Raw genomic sequence first — 21,726 nt, 5'->3', positions numbered from 1 at the left:
CAATGCACAAACTCAAGTGTTTGCATCTACGGGTTGTTGCCGTACAGTAACTTTCATGGTGTCTTTGATCGCCTTCATCAATGCCTTTGTAATATTAAGCTTTTCCTGTGCTGAGCAACACCTTCAACATTGCCCTTTGCAATACATAGGCATTAACTTTGGGGAAAATCCTGTATTTTTTTCTTATGGCAAACCCTTCATCTCCGAAAAGAAGCTATCCATTCACCTGAACTAGGCTATGTCAAAATATTATTAACTTAAATCCAACAAGTAAAAATAGCAGGGATGCACAGCAATAACTAGAATCAGATTTAACATTACATTCTAGCAAGCCCTGAAGCAACATAATTATGTGGCCGTTGCTGCATCAGGCAAGGAATAACCACCAAGCACACTTGAAGGCATACGCTGTCATTTATGGATGTTCTTCAGATAGGGTTTGTAACATGTAAGTCTGCAGCCTCCCTCTCCCTTTTTGCTGTTACGGAGGTGTAGGGAGCTGGGGAAGAAACAGAGGCAGAGGATGGGAGAGACCCATTTTTCTGGTTTTGACAGACTGTTTTATCTGTCACCCCTCACTAAGGTTTCTTTGAACCATTTTCCCTAGTAGTCCATAGCAGGAGTGGAGTGTCATGTCTTATTCAGTACCACGGCTGCTGCAACATAATTTGGGGAACCTCAAATTTTGGCTATGAAGGGACCTGACAAGGAATGCCTTCCTCACTTAATATGTATCTTATGTATCATCACTTTTCCACCTGAAGATTGACATTCCCTTGCCAGCCCTTTCCAAACTTCATGGAAATAAACCTTTAGTATCAAGAGTCACAAATGACTGTCCCTCTGTAACAATCCTCGTACTGTGAGCTTCAGAAACTACTGCCGGTCTCTGTTTACCAAACCGTACTCCTGAAACCAAGGACTCTAACTGAGCTAACTGGAAATTATCAAAGGAGCGCTTCAAACAAGACACAGTTCTGCTCTCTCCTTTCTCCAGTTGCACTCCTCTCCCATTTCAATCTCTACTTGTCTCAGCTTAAAGTCTGGATCCGACTCTCCACCTTCCTGGGGGAGTGGCCCTGGCTCACACCCTGAGGAAATCTCCCCAGCCCAGGACTTAGAGATCTGTCTTCCCACTGACTCTCTACCCACGACCGGTGAAGGGGCCTCGCAAGGGTACCAGCTCCCGGCTGTGGACACCCCTCTGCTCTCCAGGCAGGATGCTCAGTCCCATATCAACTTCCCTCTGGCAATGTGGTATCTTTTTATTCACTGAAACTCTAACAGCGGCCTCTTTCAGTTCAGTTCCCTGTAAAAACTGAGAGATTCTCCACTCCTGAAGGAGTGCTCCAAGTCCCACATTTCGCTGGTCAAATTTCCCAAAGATGTGTAGCACTTCCAGAAGAAGCTACCCACCTCAGTCAGTAGATAGCACTACCATATCCTCGAGGAAGATCAGAATGGAAGGAGCAAATGACCGGGTTTCATCAGAATGCTTCAAGTTTTCCACATGGCTAGATGGATGGACTGCACCTCACTGGCATTAATCAGGAGATACCACTTTCCGCCATTCCCGGATCCATTTCCTTCACTATTTTGCCATTTCCAGCACAAATTGTACTCACCTTATACTGTCATTGCTGGTATGAAAATCATGCTGCCAAGCTGCATATATGCTGTAAAGGTCATAGATACCCATTATTTTATGCCATATCTGCTTTTTCTTCTTAAGTATCCATATACTTTCTGCATTTTATATATGTGCTTTCTGGGTAATATATAACACCAAATTATTTTTCATTGTCCATCTAAAGGAAATGCCTTCTTCATATTGTTCTGCATATCTGAAGTTTTCATATCAATCTGTATTACCTGGAATCCCTCCCTCTCACTCTCCAGTTTACAGATCCCAAACTGAATTGGCCAATTTTGAACTCACTATCTTTTTTCATACGTAAAAGGGGGGTCACTTAATCTATCATCTCTTTTACTAAGTAGCCCAGTAATCTGTGAATTCATAAATTTCTTGTCTGTGTCACCTTGTCTCCTGGATCAGTCTTCTTTTTCATTTTAATCAGAATTGCCGTGAGAAAGTACCTTAGGCTTTTTTAACCCATTATACCTACAAAACATCTTTTTGGCACCTTTGATTTAAATGGATCAATTAAAGGGGATACCCTGTCATCCCTTGACGTAAATGCCTCATTTTTTGTCCCAGCCCCTATTTTTGTTACTAAGAGTCAAGTTGTCGTTAGATTTTTTTTTCTGTAATTGAACTATAATATTTTTTTTTTAAATGGAGTAATTATCTACTCTCTTCCGGTTTCACCTTAGCAAGCTCTGTGAGCCATAGACCTTTACATCTACTGCATATACACCTACTGACTATCAACAAAGAATGGCAGTCCCCGGTATTCATTTGCTCTCCACATTGTGTTTACAAGAAGGAACCACCTTAGAACTAGTTACCTTCAGTATAAGCTTTGAAACAAAAGTGCAGACATGGAGCATATGCATTTATTTGTTCATTTATGACTCTCAGCAAAGAAAGTCTAATTCTTTCTCTCCCAATGGTCTAAATCACGTGTCACTATGGGTACAATAATATAAAAGGAGTATAAATACTGCAAATCCATCAAGCTCAGTATCTCCAGTTCCTTGAATAAGCCTGTACTTCCTTTTTGTTATTTGTATACATTATTCTTACTCTTAGAGTAATGCTAAGGACTTGAAAAGTAAAGCTCATCTGCAGGACTACCATCTTGATGGTAGGTGTCTTTTGCCTCCAACAGAATTGAAAGATCCAAATTCAAAAGATTAGTATCTCACCTCACACTTAGGAATAGTATTAGTCAGTCATGTCTTTTGCGTACCTGTCAAACATAAAATATTTCTGATGGCTCAATTTTTCAATTGTAAGTCATGTATACAGAGCATAATTGAAATAAGGTAGAAGAACGATACCTGTTGGCTAAACCCTCTGTCATTCACTGCCCTGGACCAACTCACATCCTCAAACAGGCAAGGTTTCCTTTGGTCCTGGTTGATTGTCCTTTAGAAATCTTGAGAGGGAGACATAATTTCTACTTTATGACTGTCTGGCCGGAGCTGAGAATGGAATGCAAAATAAATAAATATAGAAAAGCATTTTAAATTACTTTCATTTGGCCACATTCCTGCCTCTTCTGTGTTTGCTGTCTATGTATATATGAGGGAACGATTTTTGTTGTCGGAATTACTCACGAAAAGCAGAGTTCAAAGTGGTGAACACAAGAACAGCATGCACAGAAGCCAAAATGTAAATGTGCATGTACAAGAATTCATGCCAGAAATTCTTGCACGTTCATGGAATGTGGCTCTTCTGACCAGGCTCGAGCAGGCAAGGTAACCTGAATCTTTAGTGGCTGCCGCTAATCCATATAATAAAAACCCCAACAATATGGTTTTCTTTTTAATTCATTTGAATAATGAATACATTCAAACAAACGGTGGCATGTTCGCCTTCCCCAGGCAACAACCAAACGTGTTTTAACTATACGTTGTTCATGCTCCCACAGCAACCTTGCGAAGGTGACCGGCGAAAAGGAAATTTGGTCTTGTGATTCGAAGCAGTGAACTGGGATTTGGGAAGCCTGGGTTCGATACTCAGCTTTGTCACACACTTCTTCGGTGACCTCGGGTAAATCCTTCAGCTCCTCTGCTCCTCCACCCCCCCCACCAATAAAATGGGGATAATGCTTCCCTTCTTTCCAGAGCTCTGAAGAAAAACACCTGTGCGGTGCTCACATACTGCAGTAGCCAGAGCTGATATACTGACATATTGATATCCTGACAGCACCTTTTTCGAAACTAAGCTGAGCGAGTGCCATTTATACTCACATGAAAGATAATAAACTATAGCCACACAACTAAGTTGGTAAGGAAATCTATTTTCATGTGTGAATCACTCTGCTTATTTGCATTTGCTTGGGGCTATTAGAGACAAACCCATCAACGCATCAACACTTCTATCATCCTGAAACCCCCTCATGGCTTGTAGGCCAAGCATTGAAGGGCACAGTGGGAAAATCTTGGAGAAATTTTCCTTTGGTCACTAGAAAATTAGTTTAGGCCAGATAAATTTGGGTATGACCTTCATCTTCAGAGCCAGGACACCTTCTTAGCACACTAGATTACAGTACCTGGTGGCAAATATATTCCTTCCTTGACCAAATCTGTATGAAGGGACGTGCATCCTACACGGACCAAGCTTCCAAGTCATGCTAGATCTCCTGCCCGGCTTGGGCCTCAGGGTATTCTGTGGCACGCTGAATGAGCTCCTCTAGCTGGACCATAGCCTACATAGGAAGCAGGCATTTAATACACTGAAAAGAATCAACAAATTAAATGCTATTTAGGGTTGCAACTTCCACCAAAATCAATAGAAAATTTTCCTTTTCTGTCTTGGCACATCTTAAATTTACGCTTTTCTTTAACTGTCTCTTAATTTAGCTTCATAGCATCGCTCTCTTCAGACTCTCCACTGTACAGTTTGGGCAGATCCCACCAGAAATTTCTCTTTTCCAGGAAATAAAGATTTTCAAAAATTTAGAAAAGGAAGGTCTTTGAAATCTCAAAACCAATGTGACTGTGCAGCCCAATAACAAATAATCTCTCACTGCATAATATCTGAGAGTATGCAATTTCAGGATTATGGAAGAATCTGGAAAATTGCATACTGTGAGAATTCTCCTTTTGCTATAAGAGATTTAAAGCTACACCTTCATTTAATCAAAAAAGTAATTTCCTCTTTACAGCAAGTCTCAAATTTTACTTATGACCTTGATGTCTTGACAGTACTAACTTGTTCCACACTGCATATTCCTATCAGAACCCTGAATAATCATCAAAATTAACTAGCCTATAGAGTGATTAAATAATTTCCTCCAATTTGCACTTGATATGTTTATTAAGTGCTGGAGGGTGTTCTTTGCTCTCTTATTTTTACTGCTCTTAAGCGCTATGTCTGGATTTTTGGCATAGGTGCAGTAGTATTATGATTACTAGAAAATTTTCATCAGATTATAGTATGAGTTACTGTTTGATACTGTATAAATGCCAGTGGATAGTAGATAAAAACGAAGATGCAGCTAGCTGCCACTGCCTTTTATTGTTTGGAATTTGTTAATATTGAGCTAAATCGAGGTTCTAAGGTGATGACAATTTTTTAACGTCTGCTTTTTACAAGTTACATTTTCTTACAAGTAATAGTGCAAGTAGTAAACAAGCTAGAAGCTGAATATCAACTAGGTAAATAGATATAGCAGTATTAAAGCTACAAAAAATACTGAGCATTGCATACGTGTCATTACTTGCGCTTCATTCACCCTACCATTGTCAACAAGACCTATTATTCAAAACATAAAATTCCTTGCAAGAAGTTTTCATTTTGAAGCAGATGAAACTGCCAGGGCTAATCATCGATAAAAACTGTGATTTGAAAAGTACTGGAAACCTGTGTTTTCAAATGCGTATCTTGGCCCTTCACACAAGCAATTGGTTGCTAATGCCAATACGCATTAGAAATGCAATTGTACTATACTTAGATGTGGTTCAACCACAGTTATAACATGGACCATTAAGGAGCATTAAAAGAGAAGGGAAACAAAAATAAAAAGAAAAGAAAGAATCTAGGCTAAAAGGGAACATGTCCTGTTGCTCGGCTAAAATATTTATCTATGATTAGATAATAAAATTGTTCAGAATAAGACTAAATCAGATTAAATATTGATGTCTGGCAGGACATAAACATGTCATATAGAAAACATGTTTACTTCCATTTTTCCAGGGCTTGTAAAGAATTCTAAAGACTTTCACCATGGCTCAGGAAACCAGGTTTTTAATGAAAACAACTAGTGCATTAGAGAAGATTGTAGCCTCCTCTCTCTCAAGACTTGCACCTGTTCAATGGGGAAAGTAAACGCTCATCTATCACGCCTAATGTTTTTCCAAGTTAGCGACGATCTTCTGAAAAGTAACTACCGTATCAGCTTTAAATCTCAAACATACATCGGCCAAATGGCATAAAAATCAACCTATGGTGAATAATAACAGTTAAAGGAATAATATATTTGTACACGCGATTGCATGCTTTCCTATGTTCGAGCCAGAGCTAAGTGGGAAATGCCCAGCTGCCTTAGTTGGAACCGACTCAAAACTTCATCCGCTTTGGTTCAGTTCTCAAAATAGGGCACATGACCTCTAAGTAAGACAGTACAGTAGGCTGTTTTTACACTACATTGCCGCTCCTGCAGCCCCTAATACAAATTCACTCATTGCAGTGAGCCTGAGAGGAGGTAAAATTTGACACTTGCAGAGTTTCAGTGTTATCTTGTTTTGTAATGCATTATCCATAGCAAATTTACCACTATCTTTAGGAACAGAGATGACATCTGCTACAGAGTGGCTTGCACTTGTCTGTCTGCTGCTTTCAGTGTCATGTGTCTGACATGAGTTAACCTCTCCTATAAAATCTAATGCAAGGGAAGAGAATTTCTCATCCGAGGTGTCCCCACTACTCCTCTTGACCTACTTGGAAAACTACGGCGAAACACTTTGTGGTTTCCCCTGGCGCTGCACAGCTGCAGAAGGCAGTAGCAGGACCCCATTTAACAGAATTGGAAACTGTGTTGCATATGTTTGTATGCGTTTGGATGGCATTCTTTCCAAAGCTTGCCAATTCTGTGTATCGTTTTATCAAGTCCACGACAGGTCTTTTTTATGGCACCAGCATAATCACAAAAGATAGCCTTTTCTCTTCACAGAGAGACATCCAAGTTGGGTTTTATAATTTGACAATCATGTAGTTTGATTTTTGGAATAAAAGAGATAATCCCCCTTTCCCGTTCAAGATGAGATTGTAGTTGTTAGTGACAGCTGTTAAAATGCTGCTAAAAATAGATCTAGTGTCAACCACTAAAAAGCTAAGTGCTCCTGTGAACCACAAGCAGAAAACAAATGAGGTTTCTCCTGAATTTGTGGAGAATCTGAGAGCATCGTGCACGTACTGGGAAGGGTGCTTTATTCTTCCAGCAGCCATCTCTATTTGTAACACAATGGAAAAAAATCAAACATTTGCTATTAAGATAGGAGATAGATACATGCTCTCAAATTAATTTATTTCTCTCTCCCTTTTTTTTTTTTTTTAAAGGATGTAATGCTAAAGCTGAGACTACCTCCAGCCATTTCAGATGCTCTTTCTTATTTACACCTCTGCCCTGGGAAATAAAAATAGCAGGAAGATGAAAGGAACGCAGCCAATCGGCCAAATACAGCGATATTATAAATTAACGTAAAATACTTGTGTTCAGCACGGCAGTTATTGATAGAACAGCCAACGCGCTTGGGTGCCTTTCGCATTATTGTGATTTGCTGGGTTACGTACGCAGTTACGTGGGACTTTCCTCTGCTTTGGAGCTTCAGCCTCTAACCCATCCATTGTGGGTTTATTCCATTATAAATTATCTCTATTCCAAACTAGATGTATGACACAAAATGAGTAAAAAGAGAGAGAATAGAATTGTTCACATTCTAAGTTATAATACATCTCAGTAGGTTCCTCCTTTTTAGCTACATTATGGCTAAAAATAGAGCCCTAGTGTAGGCACAGTGAAATATGATTTGCTTCCAATAATATAGCAAACTAATTGTGAAATTAAGCTATTGAACGCACTGTTATCTCAAAGTCTGGCCTTACCAGCACTTTACGCTTCCCTGTTCAACATTGATCAAGTTACCCACAAACTTTGACGGATGCAAACAACGGCTGATAAAAAGCTGCGTTTGTCAAGGCCCCAGCCGGGCAGAGGGCTTCGGCAGAGCTGAAACACCCTTGTCACGAGCAGCCCTCATAAAGACGCCTCACCGAGGGTACCAAAAGATGGCCAACTCTTCTTCCCTCTAACGCCGGATTTATTTATCCATTTATTCATTAAGGCGTCGAAATGAAAGGCTGTTCAACGCCCCGAACTTGAGAGCAGCCAGCTTTGCAAGCTCATAGCCACGAGTGAAATATCGATTTAAACCCCGTGTCAGCGCTAGCGCCGGTTCCCCCGGGTCCCATATGACGGTGTTGGGGGGGGGACGTGCAGCGCGGCCACCGGCGCGGTCACCCCCCCCCCCTTCCCGGTGGTGGTGGGGGGAGGGGGACACACACACACACACCATTTTGGGGAACTTCGGGGAGCTCCACGGGGGAGTTTCGGCCGCGGCGCCGCCTCCGCGGCGGCCCCGGCTCGGCGGCGGCGCCGTGCGGCGCGGCGGGGCCGAGCGGGGCGGGCGGCTCCGGGGCGGCGGCGGCGGGGGGGGGGGAGCGGAGCGGGGCGGGGGGGGGGGGGGCTCCGCCGCCGCCGCCGCCGCCGCCGCCAGGGCCGGCAGCGACGCTCCGCCCGGGGAAGGGAGCGCGGAGATACTCCTCCCCCGCCGCCGCCGCCGCCTCCCGCCCGCCCTCCTTCCCTTCCTCCGGCGGCTCCGCGAACCAGGAACCGCGGCCGGCGGCGGCGGCAGCCTCCGTGCGTGAGAAACCCCGCGGCGCCGCGCCGGGCCGAGCCGAGCCGGGCCGGGCCGGGCCGAGCCGCCGGGAGCGGCCAGGCGGCGGCGGAGAAGGAGGGCGGCGGGGACGGCGCGGCCGCCGGGCGCTGCGAGGGGCTGGCCAGCACCGCGGGGGGAGGAAAAAAGTTTACACCCTCGGCACTCTCTCCTCCCTCTTCTTCCTTGGTGGCGCAGATGGGAGTTTTACCTGGAATGACATAAGTTTTTTTTTTTTTTTATTTGGAGGGTGTCTCTCTCTCTCTCTCTCTCTCTGTCGCCCACCCACTCCCCTCCTTTTTTTTTTTTTTTTTTAAATTATCCTCCCCCCCCAGCCCCGGTGCTGGACCCTCCCCCCGCTCCCCTCCGGCGGCGGGCGAGGGTGTGACACGCGGGGAACACCCACCCACCTAGGCGTCCATGGTGGGAGCTGTCAGCGGGAGCCGGGCCGCGCCGCGCCGCGCCGAGGGCACCGCGCCGCCGCCGCCGCCGCCGCCGCCGCCGCCGCGGGGCCGCGCTCGGGGGCGCCGCCGCCGCTGCCGCCGCTGCAGCCCCCTGCCGGGGACCCCGCCGCGAAAGCCCTGCCTGGGTGCCCGACGTCGAGCCTAGCATTTCCTCCGCATACTTTTTTTTTTTTTTCTTCTTCTTCTTCTTCTTCTCTTCCCCTCCCCTGCCTTCTCCTAATTCTGCCCGTGCCGGTGGCGGCGGGGCTCCCGGATGGTTTTGCTGGCGGTAGCTGGGGGCCGAGCCTCCCCCAGCCGCTCCACCATGTCGTAGGGGAGGTGAGTGCAGCGCGGCAACTGCGCGGGGGCAGCGCGGCGCGCAGCGGGGCGGCGGCGGGCGGGCGCGCAGGGGGCCCGCTGGGGCGCGCACGGTGCGCGCCCGCCCGGCGGAGCCGGTCCCGTCGGCATCAGTGAAAACTTAGCGAAAAGGACACGTCCGTCGGCGGCGGCGGCGGCGGCGGGAGGCTGCTCGGCGCCGGTGCCGGGAGCCGCCGCCTCCACGGCCCGTGCCTGCCGGGGGTAGGAGCGGGGGATCGATATTTGGCAAGACTACGAAAACGCGGGGAGGGGGGGGCACGTGACACCCAAATCTTGGGGGTGTTGGCGCTGCCGCCCTCGAGCCCGGCTCCCCGCCGGCCGGGATGCGGCGGCGCGGAGAGGTGCGCGCCCGCCCGCCGGCTACGGGGGTGGCGGCGGCGGCCCAGGTCGCCGGGCCCGGGGCACCGCAGCGATGTGGGGAGGCGCCGGGCCGGGGCCGGAGCGGGGGTCTCGGCGCCGCGGCGGGTGTCAGCAGCCCGGGCGGGGGGGGACGGGGAGGACGCGCGTTTTCATTGATGTTTGGGAGTGTGCGTCATTGTCGTCGACTGCAAGCCGAGGGCTGAGGGGGGATTATTTATGGAGCGAGTTGGGAACGGCTCGGCTGAAAGTTTTTGCTCGGCGTCCTTTTTTTTTTTTTTTTCTTTCCCTTCTTCTTCTTCTCCTCCTTCTCCCCCTTTTGAAAAAGGGGGCGTTTTTGAACTTCGGAAAACAAACAGGCGGAGTGAAACGCAGCGTGCCGTTCCCCCGCCGCTGCCTTCTGAGTTTTGGAGCGGCTTCGCTGCCCCTCACTTAATTCCCCCCCTAACTCGGAGCGGAGGAAAGAGGCGGCGGGCGGGGGGGGAAGGAGGAGGAGGAGGAGGAGGAGGGAGGGAATCCCACGGCCGCCCTGACGGATGCACCAGTCGCAGTAAAATGAAATCAGCCCGGCAGCAAGCAAAGGACGAGTCCTTGAACCTTTAGCGCGCTCCGCCGCCTTCTCTCTCTCTCTCTTTTTTCTTTTCTTTTTTTTTTTTTTTTTAATCATTACTGCATTGACAACGCGCACATTCACGCTTCGCTGAGACGCGCGGAGATTGAGCGGGGCGGGAGAGGCGAGACCCCGCCGCGGGCAGCGGGGGTCGGCCGCCGGGTCACCCCCAGGCGGGCGAGGGGGGGGGGGCGGCGTTTGGGCTCCCCCTCCCGCTCCCCGCCCGCCCTCACTCCCTCCCCGCTGAGGCGGCGGCGGCGCGGGCGCTGCGCGGGCCGGCGCAGCTCCTGCAGCTTTAAGGGCGATGCGTTTTGCAGCCTGTGTCGCAGCAACTTTGTATCAGTCATGTCGCCCGGCCGGTGAGTGACGGCCCGCCGCAGCCAATGGGCGGCCCGCCTGGCCGCGGCCGCGCGGCGCTCCGCCGCCCGCCCGCCAATCAGGGCGGGCGGCAGGCGGGACGTAAACTTGAACTTTATCTGGGCATGTGACATGTTTTTAAAAGGACTTGGCACCTTCCCCCCCCCATCCCCATCCCCGTCCCCGTCCCCCGCTGGGCGCCGCTCGCTGTCAGCGGGCGGCGCAGCGCGCGGCCGGCGGGCGGGCAGGGGGACCCCGCGCCGCCGCCCGGCCCCTCGGAGCGGAGCGGGGCGGGGGGAGGGGGGCGCGGCGCAGCGCGCCGCGGGGACGCGCCCCGCCGCAACAGGTACAGCGGGGCCGCGCGCGCGCCGCCCCCCCCCCCCCGACCCGGCCCCGGCCCCGGCGGCGACGGGGGCGGGGGGGGGGCCGGATGCGGGGCTGAAGCGGCGGTTTCGGGGCGAAACGAGCCGGAGGTGGGTGGGCCGCGCTCCCGCTGCTTGTCACGCTCCCCGAAACACCCGCCTTCCCGCCGCCGGCGGTGCGGGGGGGATAACTGAGAGTCACAGTGCGCGTCCGGCAGCCGGGGAGGAGGCTGGTTGCGTTGCACCTGGCCGTTGGCGGCCGTTGCCGGCGGCGGTGCTTCGGCCGGCGGCGCGAGCTGCTGGCCCGCCGGTCGGTCATGAAGCAAGCCTAGCTCGCCCGGGGGAGATAAGGCAGGTCTTGAGGGAGGGAATACTGCATTTAGAAATACAGAGGTATTTCGGAGCGCTGACGCAGCTAGCCAGGTCAGGGAGAAGGGGGAAAAGTGTTCCCCCTTGTCGGGGAATCCTTTTGGGATCGACCCCCCGCCCCCGCCCCAGACGGAGGCGTGCAGGTACCCGCGGCCTTCACGTCCTCGTCGGCAACGATACCGGTTGTACCTCGGGAAGAGTAGAAGGTGAGGCTGTCAGGCAGCGGAGCCGCGCTTTCTGCACGGTGGCGATCGTCATGCTCCGCGCTGCCTGGGGCGAGGGGAGAAACAAGCCGTTTACTTTGCTCGAAGGGAGTGGGGGGGGGGCAGGGGGCGTCCAGCCGCCGGGGGGGCCCCCTCGCTGGCAGCGGGGCGTTGCGCCTCGGGTCCCGCCGCTGGCGCTTTGCTTGGCGCGGCCGACTGGCAGGTGTCAGCCCGAAAGGCAGCTTCCCTGGTCAGGCTTGCCTTTACTGTAAGTGATACTCCACTGACCTAGAGAAGGCGAAAGAAACAAAAATAAATAAAATAAGTCGCGTTTGAGGATGAGACTTCGGTCCCCGGGGCTGGCAGGCAAATGAAACTTGGATGCGATTCGTTTACAGGCACCAAGAATTGAGACATGGGTGGTTACTTGAGCCATTGATGTAGATTTTTATGCAACTGTGGATTTAGTTCAGATTTTCCTGTTTCTAGGTGACCTTTTGGTTGCAGGGACACAGGGACACTAGGTAGCATTTGATTTTTATTTGACTGTTGCTGTGAACTAGTTTCATGCCTGATTGATCAGAGAGTTGGGCTGCAAAGGACTGTTTTTGTTGATATGTTTGGGGGTGAAATATGTAAGTCTCAAATGTCACTGTTCGAGTACTTGGGGGGGGCGGTTAGGGAAACCAGTGTGCTCATAATATAAGCTACCTTCTACACAGTAGCGGATGCAAACAGTCTCAGTTCTGATACGTAAGGTGTCTTCTGCTTTTGTTGTTCATGTATATTTTAGCCCACGGTCAAATTCACTTACTAGAACTTAGTAGAAAGGCATGTCTGTGCAATATGTGGAGTGTAGATACTGTGGATAAACATGCTAGTCAAGTCAAGTTCTAATAAGTTCTGCTTAAAGAAAAACAGAACAAAATCCTTATGCTATCGGCAACCCATGAGGTGATATTTCAGTTCTAGTATCCACTGAAAGACTCCTATCACTTAGAAGTGACAGGAACTGACACTCCCAAGAAATCTCTTTGCTGCTGCATTCTAATTAATTTATATTTGTCATTTTAAACCTAATTTATATCAGGCCACACAATAATCTCTCTCCTGATTTTTTTTTTGATCCTCTCAAATGCATTTACCAGACAGTGCCTCTCTCACTGGAAGTGCAGGACCAGGTAAATTTTTTTTTTTTCATTTGACCCAGATTTTTATTTGCTAAAGTTTTAAAGCATGCTTTACTGTTGTGTAAAAGATTAGGCAAAGCCCATGCACCAGTTTAATGTTAGGCTTAAAACTGTGTTTTCCTGGTACATAGGGGATCTGATCTGCTGGTACTTTTCAGAGGGTTAAAATTCACTTATATCCTAATTTTAATCCTTAACAAAATTTCCTGGTTTTCAGAAATGCTGGTCATTCACAGCTGCAATTGATTTCTCTAGGAATTAGCCTTGCTCAGCACTTAAATCAGGGGTAAGTGATTATCTGGGAGTGGCTTTATGTGAAATTAGGCACTTCTGTCTGAAAATTTTAGGCTAGAGGAATGTGATTCGATACATATGATGATGTTCTAATAAAATTTGTGCTTGAGGGGAATGTAGGCATAGAGCCATAATTCTTTTTAACTAAGTGCAAGGAGCATTCAAATCATTCATTTTAAGTTTGGAGGGATTTTTTTTCCCTTTTTTTACAGTTTTGCTTAAAATAAAGTTTATAAGTTGTGTTAAGTAAAGGGATTAAACACTAAATTAAACATTGAACCATTGACAGGTTATTAAAGGAAAAAATCTTTCTATAATATTGAGTTTATAAGTATTTACATTTGACTTTCTACAGTTGTAATACTATGAGTTAATAGTAGTTTGCGTTAATTCAGTAGAATTATGTTTCATTATCAAAATTATTTATTTTCAAAATAATGAAAGCTAGTTCATGCATTTTGCTGTCTTCCTAGAGTCAGTGGCATGCTGGATGGAAGGGATTTTTTTAGGGTCTTACATAGAACGAGGCTTACTTTCCTTCATGTATTTCTCTCACTGGCTGCCACAGAGGTTTGCAGAATTGTGGATCCATTTAATGCCTGTGTATTCCCACCTAATTGCATTCCCTTATTCAGTGGCAGAAACGCTTGCGCTTGCCATACAACTTTTGTACTGCTTCTTTCCCCACTCATCCCATCCTTCCACGTCTCCTCAGGTGGCTATACAGTAAGTCTGCATAACTGTGAAAGAGCAAGTGAGAGTCTAGCTCTCCAGAACTGCTGCTCTCTTTTAAAGCATCCTTTATTATACAGGGCCATTAAAAAAAAAATCCAACCCCCCCCTCCCCGTCCACTATTACTTGCTTGCAATCTTTATAACATGATAATCCAAGTTCTTTAGAGGAGCAGAGCTAACAGTGTCTGATTTCCTTGGGTTTTGTGTCCCGTGTACCACCAGCATGCCTGCCTTTCAGGACCTCTCTCTGGTTCACCTTGTTCCTTCCTGCCTAGTACCTTTTTTTCCCCCCCCCCCGCCTTCCATGCCCCTTTTGTAGTCACCTGGATGAGGGGCAGCCTGTGGTGTCAGCCACGGGGCTGCAGCCAGTTCTGAGAGGCCAGCAAGGGTGGGCGGTTGTGCTAATATTGCAGATCTGTTCTTTCGGGGGGTGGGGATGGACAGTAATTTGGGTATTTTCTAACTGCTGACCAGTTTTCTCTCAGAACTTGTAGGACCGTCATATCTGTGAGACCTTTTCCCTGAATTTGTTTGAAATTGGACAGATGGTTCAGAAATGACTGATAGGGTAGGGAAACAGGACTGGCAAGCAGACAGGGGGATAGACAGAGTGAGCGGATATGCCTTGTTTCCTTAGGAAATTAGGAAATTTCCTTAGGAAATTGCACTTTGTCATTTATTAACTTTACTTTTTTTGTATATGTCTTTGCTAGTTATGGAGACAAAAGGATACCAGAGCTACCCAGAAGGCTTAGATATGGAGAGACGGTGGGGTCAAGTTTCTCAGTCTGTGGAGTATTCTTCTTTAGGTGCTGGAGAGCAGACTGATGACAGTAACTATATGGAGATTGTAAACGTAAGCTGTGCTGCCAGCGCTTTTCCAAACAGCAGCGCTCAAGGAAACAACAAAGAAAAACCTGAACTACTCACGTGCCTGCAGCCAGACAGCAATCCACCTGGTATTTTGCCCTCTGACATCAAAACTGAAACAGAGTCAAAGGAACTCTCAGCAACTGTAGCTGAATCTATGGGTTTATATATGGATTCGATACGAGATGCTGATTATCCTTATGATCAGCAGAATCAAGGGAGCCCAGGAAAGATTTACCAGAATGTGGAGCAGCTGGTGAAGCTCTACAAGGAGAACGGCCATTGTTCTTCTCCCCTCCACAGCGCCAGCAGGCCCTTGAGGTCTTTGATGTCGGACTCTGGAAGCGCTATGAACGGTGGTGCCATGCACGCAATTGTCAAAAGCCCTATAATGTGTCAAGAGAAAAGTCCTTCGGGCTGTAGTCCTCAGAATATGACTTCCTCGGTGTGTAGTCCTGCTGGAATTAACTCTGTGTCCTCAACTACTGCTAACTTTGGGAATTTTGCAGTGCACAGCCCAATGGGCCAGGGAACTCCCTTGTCCTGCTCGCCTAATGTTGAAAACCGGGGGTCCATGTTGCACAGTCCTGCACACGTTAGCAATGTAGGGTCACCACTTTCTAGCCCTATAAGTAGCATGAAATCACCAATTTCTAGTCCTCCCAGTCACTGCAGTGTGAAATCTCCTGTCTCAAGTCCTAATAATATCACTATGAGATCTTCTGTATCCAGTCCTGCAAATATGAACTCAAGAAGCTCTATTGCCAGCCCTTCCAATGCCAATAATAGGTCCACTCGTTCTAGTCCAGCTGTTAGCACTGTGGGATCTTCTATCTGTAGCCCTGTAAACAATTCTCTAGGATTTCCTGCTTCTGGCACACCTGCTGGACCTAGCAGAAGCCAAGACACTGTTCCTAGTCCAGAAACAAAAGAGAAAGGTGCTCAAGAAATCACGTTTCCTAAAATGGAGGAAATGGAGAATGCCATCTCAAACAGCAGTCAGATGAACCTTGTTCAGTTTATAAAACCCGAACCAGATGGTTCATTTGGTAGTGCATGTATTGGCGAAAACAGTAAAATAAATTCTGATTCCCCGTTTTCAGTACCAGTAAAGCAAGAATCAGCTAAGCATCCCTGTTCTGGTGCCTCTTTTAAAGGGAATCAAACAGTAAATCCTTTTCCATTTACAGATGGCTCATATTTTTCTTTTATGGATGACAAAGACTACTATTCTCTTTCTGGGATTTTAGGACCACCTGTTTCTTCATTTGATGGAAATTGTGAAGGTAGTGGTTTTCCAAATCCAGGCCTGCCTGTGGGAATTAAACAGGAGCCTGATGACGGCAGCTATTATCAAGAAAACAGTATACCATCCTCTGCCATTGTTGGTGTAAATTCAGGTGGACAGTCATTTCACTACAGGATTGGTGCGCAAGGCACGATATCCTTGTCGCGGCCTGTTGCTAGAGAGCAGACGTTTCAGCACTTGAGCTCATTTCCTCCAGTTAGTACGCTCGTGGAGACATGGAAATCGCATTCGGAGTTGGCATCCAGAAGAAATGATGGGTATCCAGTTCTAGAATACATTCCAGAAAGTGTGTCAAGGTGAGCAAACAAATTACTTTTTTCATATTGCAGAAGGAAAGAGTGAATTAAAATGGGGGCTGGGATGGTATTTCTCTAGCTCTTTTACATTTGCATTTCAATTCTTGTCATTGGAGTTGCTGGTTTCTTCCTTGCTGTATTTTTTTTTCCTGGTTTTAATAAAAACAAAGTGCTTGCTTTAATATTTAAAAAGAACATATTATATTCTATTGTTATTAGGTTTCATAAAGTAGCTTTAGTATGTTTATGAGTTCTTACTACTATAAATGTTGTTTTCCCCATAATGAGAGCTTAGTAAAATTGCTCTCGTGTGTCCAATAATGGATATTTTTTCTTAGCTGGTGCTCAAATGTGTTGTACCTCAGATGAAATGTTGAGATGAGTATAAGAAAACGATAATGTTTTGTAAGGATGCGTGGTTAAAAATTTGTACCAGGCTTTAACTGGTTAAGTTTAAAAACTAAACCTTACAAGCCTGTGGCAACATATTATTTCTGTATTTTAACTGTAGGAACATTTGGTTTGTATATATAGAAAAATGCCTCCAGAAGGAGGAGGGCTGTTAAAACCTGACGCCTTTGAAAGGGATAAATGGATAATCTGATCTCCTCACTTTTGGTGGAAGAGAAATGTGCAAGTGTCATTTTAATTTGTATTTCTTGTCCAATTCATGAAAGTGTGCACTTCTTCAACAAATAGATGTTCATATATTTTTATATAGAATGCTTACGTTCATAAACTATCTAGTTTCATAATCGATATTAAAAATTATTAAATGTATCTGACAACATGACTGAGTTACAATAGTTACATAACCTCTTCACATGTCAAACTGACTCACCAAGATTTTGTATGAAAGCTCAGTGAAATAGCTGATAACAGAATTTGCGTTTACTTTTTCCAAGTCTTTTGTTCCCATCAAAAGATTTGTTCTCATCAGAAGATACATGACTGTCCTCGGTGAATGCAACTTCTGCCTTATTTTGGGAGCTGGGGAGAGAGGGAGGGTGTGTGTCTGAACACAGTAGCTGCTTCCATATTTATATGATTCAAAACATTTCCAAAAAAATAGTATTGCATTCAAAAGCACTCAGTGAAGCAATGGTGCTTTTGAGGGTGGAAAATAGTCTGCCTAACTAGAGTTCATAGGAGAAGAAAAAGACTTAAATATTTCCATTTTCTGTTCAGACAGATGGGAGAAAACATGGAAATATAACCAATATCTGCATTCTCCTTACCATTTTGCAAGCCATATTTCACTTTTGGTTGGACTTTTTCAAATGCAGTCTGTGGAAAATGCTCTTTAGAAGTATGTCTTTCTCAGTTTGAAATATCCGTATTTCACCTTCATGCTAAACTTGGCACGTAGCTGGATGTTTATTATGAGCCACGCTTGCCTTAAAAATACTTCCTGGATCGAGGAAAATGAAGTTGTTATTTCTTTTTACTGTTTTACCTGATGAAATTTTCATAAAGTGGGTTATTTATATAGTGGAAAAAGCTCACCAAAAGACTGATGACGCGTCTGAATATGAAGAACCGATATTTTACTGCCTTTGTGTTTTGAGCACTGTTCCTTGTGCAAGTAGTTGCTGCCATTCACGAGAGCTCTTGCATGAGTAGGTACCTCTCGCACTTGAGTCGAGATTGTCATCTGTTACAGGGACAGGCATTGTAAACGGGAAATATTGGTAGGAGCATGGTTATTAATACATACTTTTTAATGACGGTTTCTTATGAGGCTTTTGAAACAGTATGTTCTGACCTGATACTAGTCCCTGGTAGCTCTTTTCACCTGTTTGTCTCTAGACCAATAAACGGATAATCAGTGTGATAAGACTTGATATAACTATACTTTTCTATCTTTGTTTTTTAAGCTTATATATTTTAGGTATGCAGGTGAGCGTAGCCCTTACTTTGTGTGATCCAAGTATTGACATTTTTAGTGTTCGGAGCTGTTACTGTACTTATGTGGAATCCTGTTTAGGTGATGGAGATCTGCAAGGTTGCAACGCTTCAGACATCCTAATCTGTATTTCAGATTAGGAGATGTGTCATCATTTCCAATCTCTAACTCAGCCTTGTTATTTAAATAAACATTGCGGTTAATTTGCTTGGTAATGGCTTTATACTAACAGGTGCAGCTGGAGACCTGTGCTAAGCCCTTACAAATTTCAAAATAAATTTTTGTAGGAGTCATTTTAGCATTGCAGGTTTTAAAGGAAAGGAAACTTTAAGATGCATTTAAGTAAGAGTAAGAAATGGCTTGTAGAGTTACATAGAGAGTATCACTTGGTATTCTTAATATTTGCTACTAAGAATTGTTTTGATAGAAATAATCCCAAAGAAAAAGTGATTTGGTTTGCACCAAAGAAATAAATTACTCTTTGAAGATAGCACAGAGACCCATTCAGGAATTTCTCTACTGATGAGGCAAGTCATAAAGACTTAACATAGGATGTCTCATATGCAGAAGCTCATTCTTGCTGATGAGTCTCAAATTCAACTTTACCTTTGTCTTTATTTGTATGTCACGTTCCAGCTAAAACACAGAGGAAAGCATACATGAGTCTGTTCACGTTCAAAGGTGTTGTGATAAGCCAAACATAGTGTAAAGCCATGTCAGACTCAACATCCCAAAGTGGGTTTCAACCATCCCATGTCAGCATGGTATTGGGATTAAAAAGTCTTCCTCCATGTCATCAGAGCATCAGAACTGCACCTCTGAAAGCTTTGCATCCAAGCCAAATTATCATTCCTTCAATTGCTTTTTTCCTGACATAAGTCAATCATATCAGGAGTCGGAGGTTTTGCACACTTTTAAAGAAAATGGTTAGCCCTTCAAAATCTGCAACAGAAAGTTAGGGTAATTTAAATCTTCTATTTCATCTTTTTTTTCAGGTGCATTTATCCTGCAATATAAGTTGCAAAGAATAACCTGAAGGGAAAAAGATAGACTACGTGCTCCTCTAAAATCAGTGGATGGGCAGCATTGCATATATCTTGTTTTGGCAGCATTATTTTCTGAACCTCAGTGTTGTACCTTATTTAATCTGCTTCTGATTTACAATTTATATGGTAAAAGGGATTGGGTGGCCAGGAATGAAGAAGACATTTCATCTTGAGAATTATATTGAGAAGATTACTGTAAAAAAAAAAAAAAATTTTTTTTTCCTATAAGTGTCAACTTTTATTGTAGGGGCTTTCACGAGTTACGCTTGCTGATAGTGTCTAATAAACTAAGTTTAGGTATTTAAAACTCCTTGCTACCATATTGATCGGGCCTAGTACCCACTGTCAGCTAGAACACTTTTTTTCTCCTTCACTTATTTTTATTTGACTTCTACAGAGGTGGTTCTTTTTAACATAGTTGGTGGTAACTTTTTATTATTTATAATGTTGCAACTCACAGTGGTTGAGAACCAGAGTCTCTTAAGCAAAAACACATTCCCTCACTCCTTTTAAATCTTTCTTATGCTAATATGCATGCAGAGCATGTCTTTTTCTTTGAAGGATTTTACATGTTTTATTTTTAATAGGGTGAATCATACCTGTGTGTCTCTGTGTACAGCTTTCCCTCTACCTACCCCCTCCCCCCATAATGAATGGCATTTCTAAGGGATAATGGTTTATAAACTAACTAATAGCAAAGTGGGCTTGAAAATAAGGTATGCGTGATTGTGTGTTGTTACTGACAGACATCACATTAAGGTGATTGTTCATTTGAATCAGGGTACAATCCTAAGACTCACGATTGTCCCAGTTATGTAATTTTCAAAATGGCCTAGGAAAATGTCATGGTTGCTTGAAACAACAGCAAAAATTGAGGAGGATGACCTTTCTGCTGCATTAGCTCTTACCTAAAGCCTTTTTTTTGCAAATATGCCTTTTCCTTCTAATTTCTGTATCCACTCATGTATGTACGCACACTCACTTTTTCTCAGCAGTTGTGGTGGGAACAAAAGGCTGATATTTCTCCTGTTATTTCTTCTTGGTGGTTGCAATTTGATAGTATTGAAATTTGCTGTATTAGACCAATAATAAGTCGTCTTCTGCATTACATGGGAGCAGAGCTGCAGTCGAGCTCCACCGCTGGAGAAGGTGGGCCGGCTGGCGGGTCACTTTGCCCTGCTGTGGAGTGGCCCCAAATGCAGCTCTCCCACCACAGATGCTTTCTACAGGATTCGGGGCAACATTCACGCATTCACATACGCACACGTGTGTGTTTAAAGCAGAGTGTGAGTGGATAAGCAGTAAGCTTGCAGAAAAGTAAATACAGCCTTTGTGCATGTTGCCTTTCTGAAAGTGCTGCGCTGAAGCGAAGAGGAAAACGCATCTCCCCCAAACTTTCTTCTCTCCCAGACTGGCTGTGCCTGCAGGGTGACACCCAAGGAGGGAGAGGACCTCTGGGAGAAGGTGCATCCCCTTGCCAGGAAGGCCTGGGAAGAACATGCATGTGCAGAGATTGCCCTGTTTGCAGAGGTGTTTTGGGGGGGAAATGCAGGCCACTGCAAATGCAGAGGGTTACTTGTTTGGGTAGGTGACAGATGAAAACAGTGTCATGTGGATTTTTACTTTCTAATGGTTCAGCAAGAGTTGAGTTCAGTACCTTTTCAGACTTTGCATTTTTAGGTCCTTTTTCCTGGTGGTTGTAGGGTGGTTGTGCCTTTTGCTGAGCAGGCAGATATTTTTCTTTTTTCCTTCATTATTTTTGTATTAAAAATCTTTTTTGCTTTTTTCCTGTCATTGAATAAAAAATAAACAAAATTACCCCCAAACCCATTTCTTTTCCAGGTGGAACTTAGCTGTATGTCTTAGATTCTAGAAAAGTTAAAGAATTTCGTTCCATGCTTAAAATGTAAGTGTGTGGTTAAGTGTTGATTTTGAGCATAGATAGTCTTAAATGAATTTAAGGTATAAAGTTATACAGGTTCCTAAATAGTTATTTCTGTTTGCTGGCCTGTTTGTAGAGGTGAAGCATGAAATATTTTTGTTTTAGCAAAGAATCACTGGTGTAATGCAGTGTGGAGTGAATTCACAAAATTATGACGTGCACTTTTATTTTAGAAGTTCACTATTTTAATATAAAGTACACGATTATTAATAAGTATATTGTTGCAATTATTATAATTCAGACCAGGAGATGGTTCTTCAAAACATTGTTTCATGATATTTTAGAGCCTAAATTAAATGTATTAAAATTAGTTGAAAGGCTGTCATTGACTTAAGATTTATGGTCAAGTCTTTGAGCAAACGCATTGGCAATGTTTTTAGGGGCTTCTTATACCTGTCTATTCATGAGCCGTTCATATGGATCAGGGCATTTCTTGCTTTTGCTGTGTAGTCCAACAGCTGCAGACAGAACACGGTAATGCGTTCCAGCTCCTG

General features: G+C 45.2%; 1 protein-coding gene and 1 long non-coding RNA gene across 9 annotated transcripts in view; one reads left to right on the top strand and one right to left on the bottom strand.

Annotated features, from left to right (window-relative positions):
- Positions 1-207: 207 nt before the first annotated feature.
- On the bottom strand, positions 208-4,542 carry LOC104153362 (uncharacterized). Its single transcript, XR_696223.2, has 3 exons — positions 4,182-4,542; positions 2,965-3,108; positions 208-1,676 (listed from the first exon to the last, which is right to left on the bottom strand). It is a non-coding gene; the product is annotated as an uncharacterized lncRNA (long non-coding RNA).
- A 4,561-nt stretch (positions 4,543-9,103) lies between these two features.
- Positions 9,104-21,726, top strand: part of NR3C2 (nuclear receptor subfamily 3 group C member 2) — a 225,010-nt gene continuing 212,387 nt past the window's right edge. The window contains exons 1-4 of one of the 8 annotated variants that reach the window (XM_068942245.1): positions 11,192-11,647; positions 12,793-12,825; positions 13,052-13,120; positions 14,577-16,338. In XM_068942245.1, coding sequence (XP_068798346.1) covers positions 14,579-16,338 — 1,760 coding nt within the window. In that variant the 5' untranslated portion in view covers positions 11,192-11,647; positions 12,793-12,825; positions 13,052-13,120; positions 14,577-14,578. Of the gene's footprint in view, positions 9,348-11,191; positions 11,648-12,792; positions 12,826-13,051; positions 13,121-14,548; positions 16,339-21,726 lie in introns of those variants that run through there. The other 7 variants (XM_068942248.1, XM_068942250.1, XM_068942247.1 and 4 more) reach the window with 7 other exon arrangements.

Source organism: Struthio camelus, chromosome 4 (assembly GCF_040807025.1).
Source record: "Struthio camelus isolate bStrCam1 chromosome 4, bStrCam1.hap1, whole genome shotgun sequence".
Lineage (NCBI taxonomy): Eukaryota > Metazoa > Chordata > Aves > Struthioniformes > Struthionidae > Struthio > Struthio camelus.
Note: the sequence above shows the minus strand (reverse complement) of the source record. Positions and strands in the feature narration are given on the sequence as shown.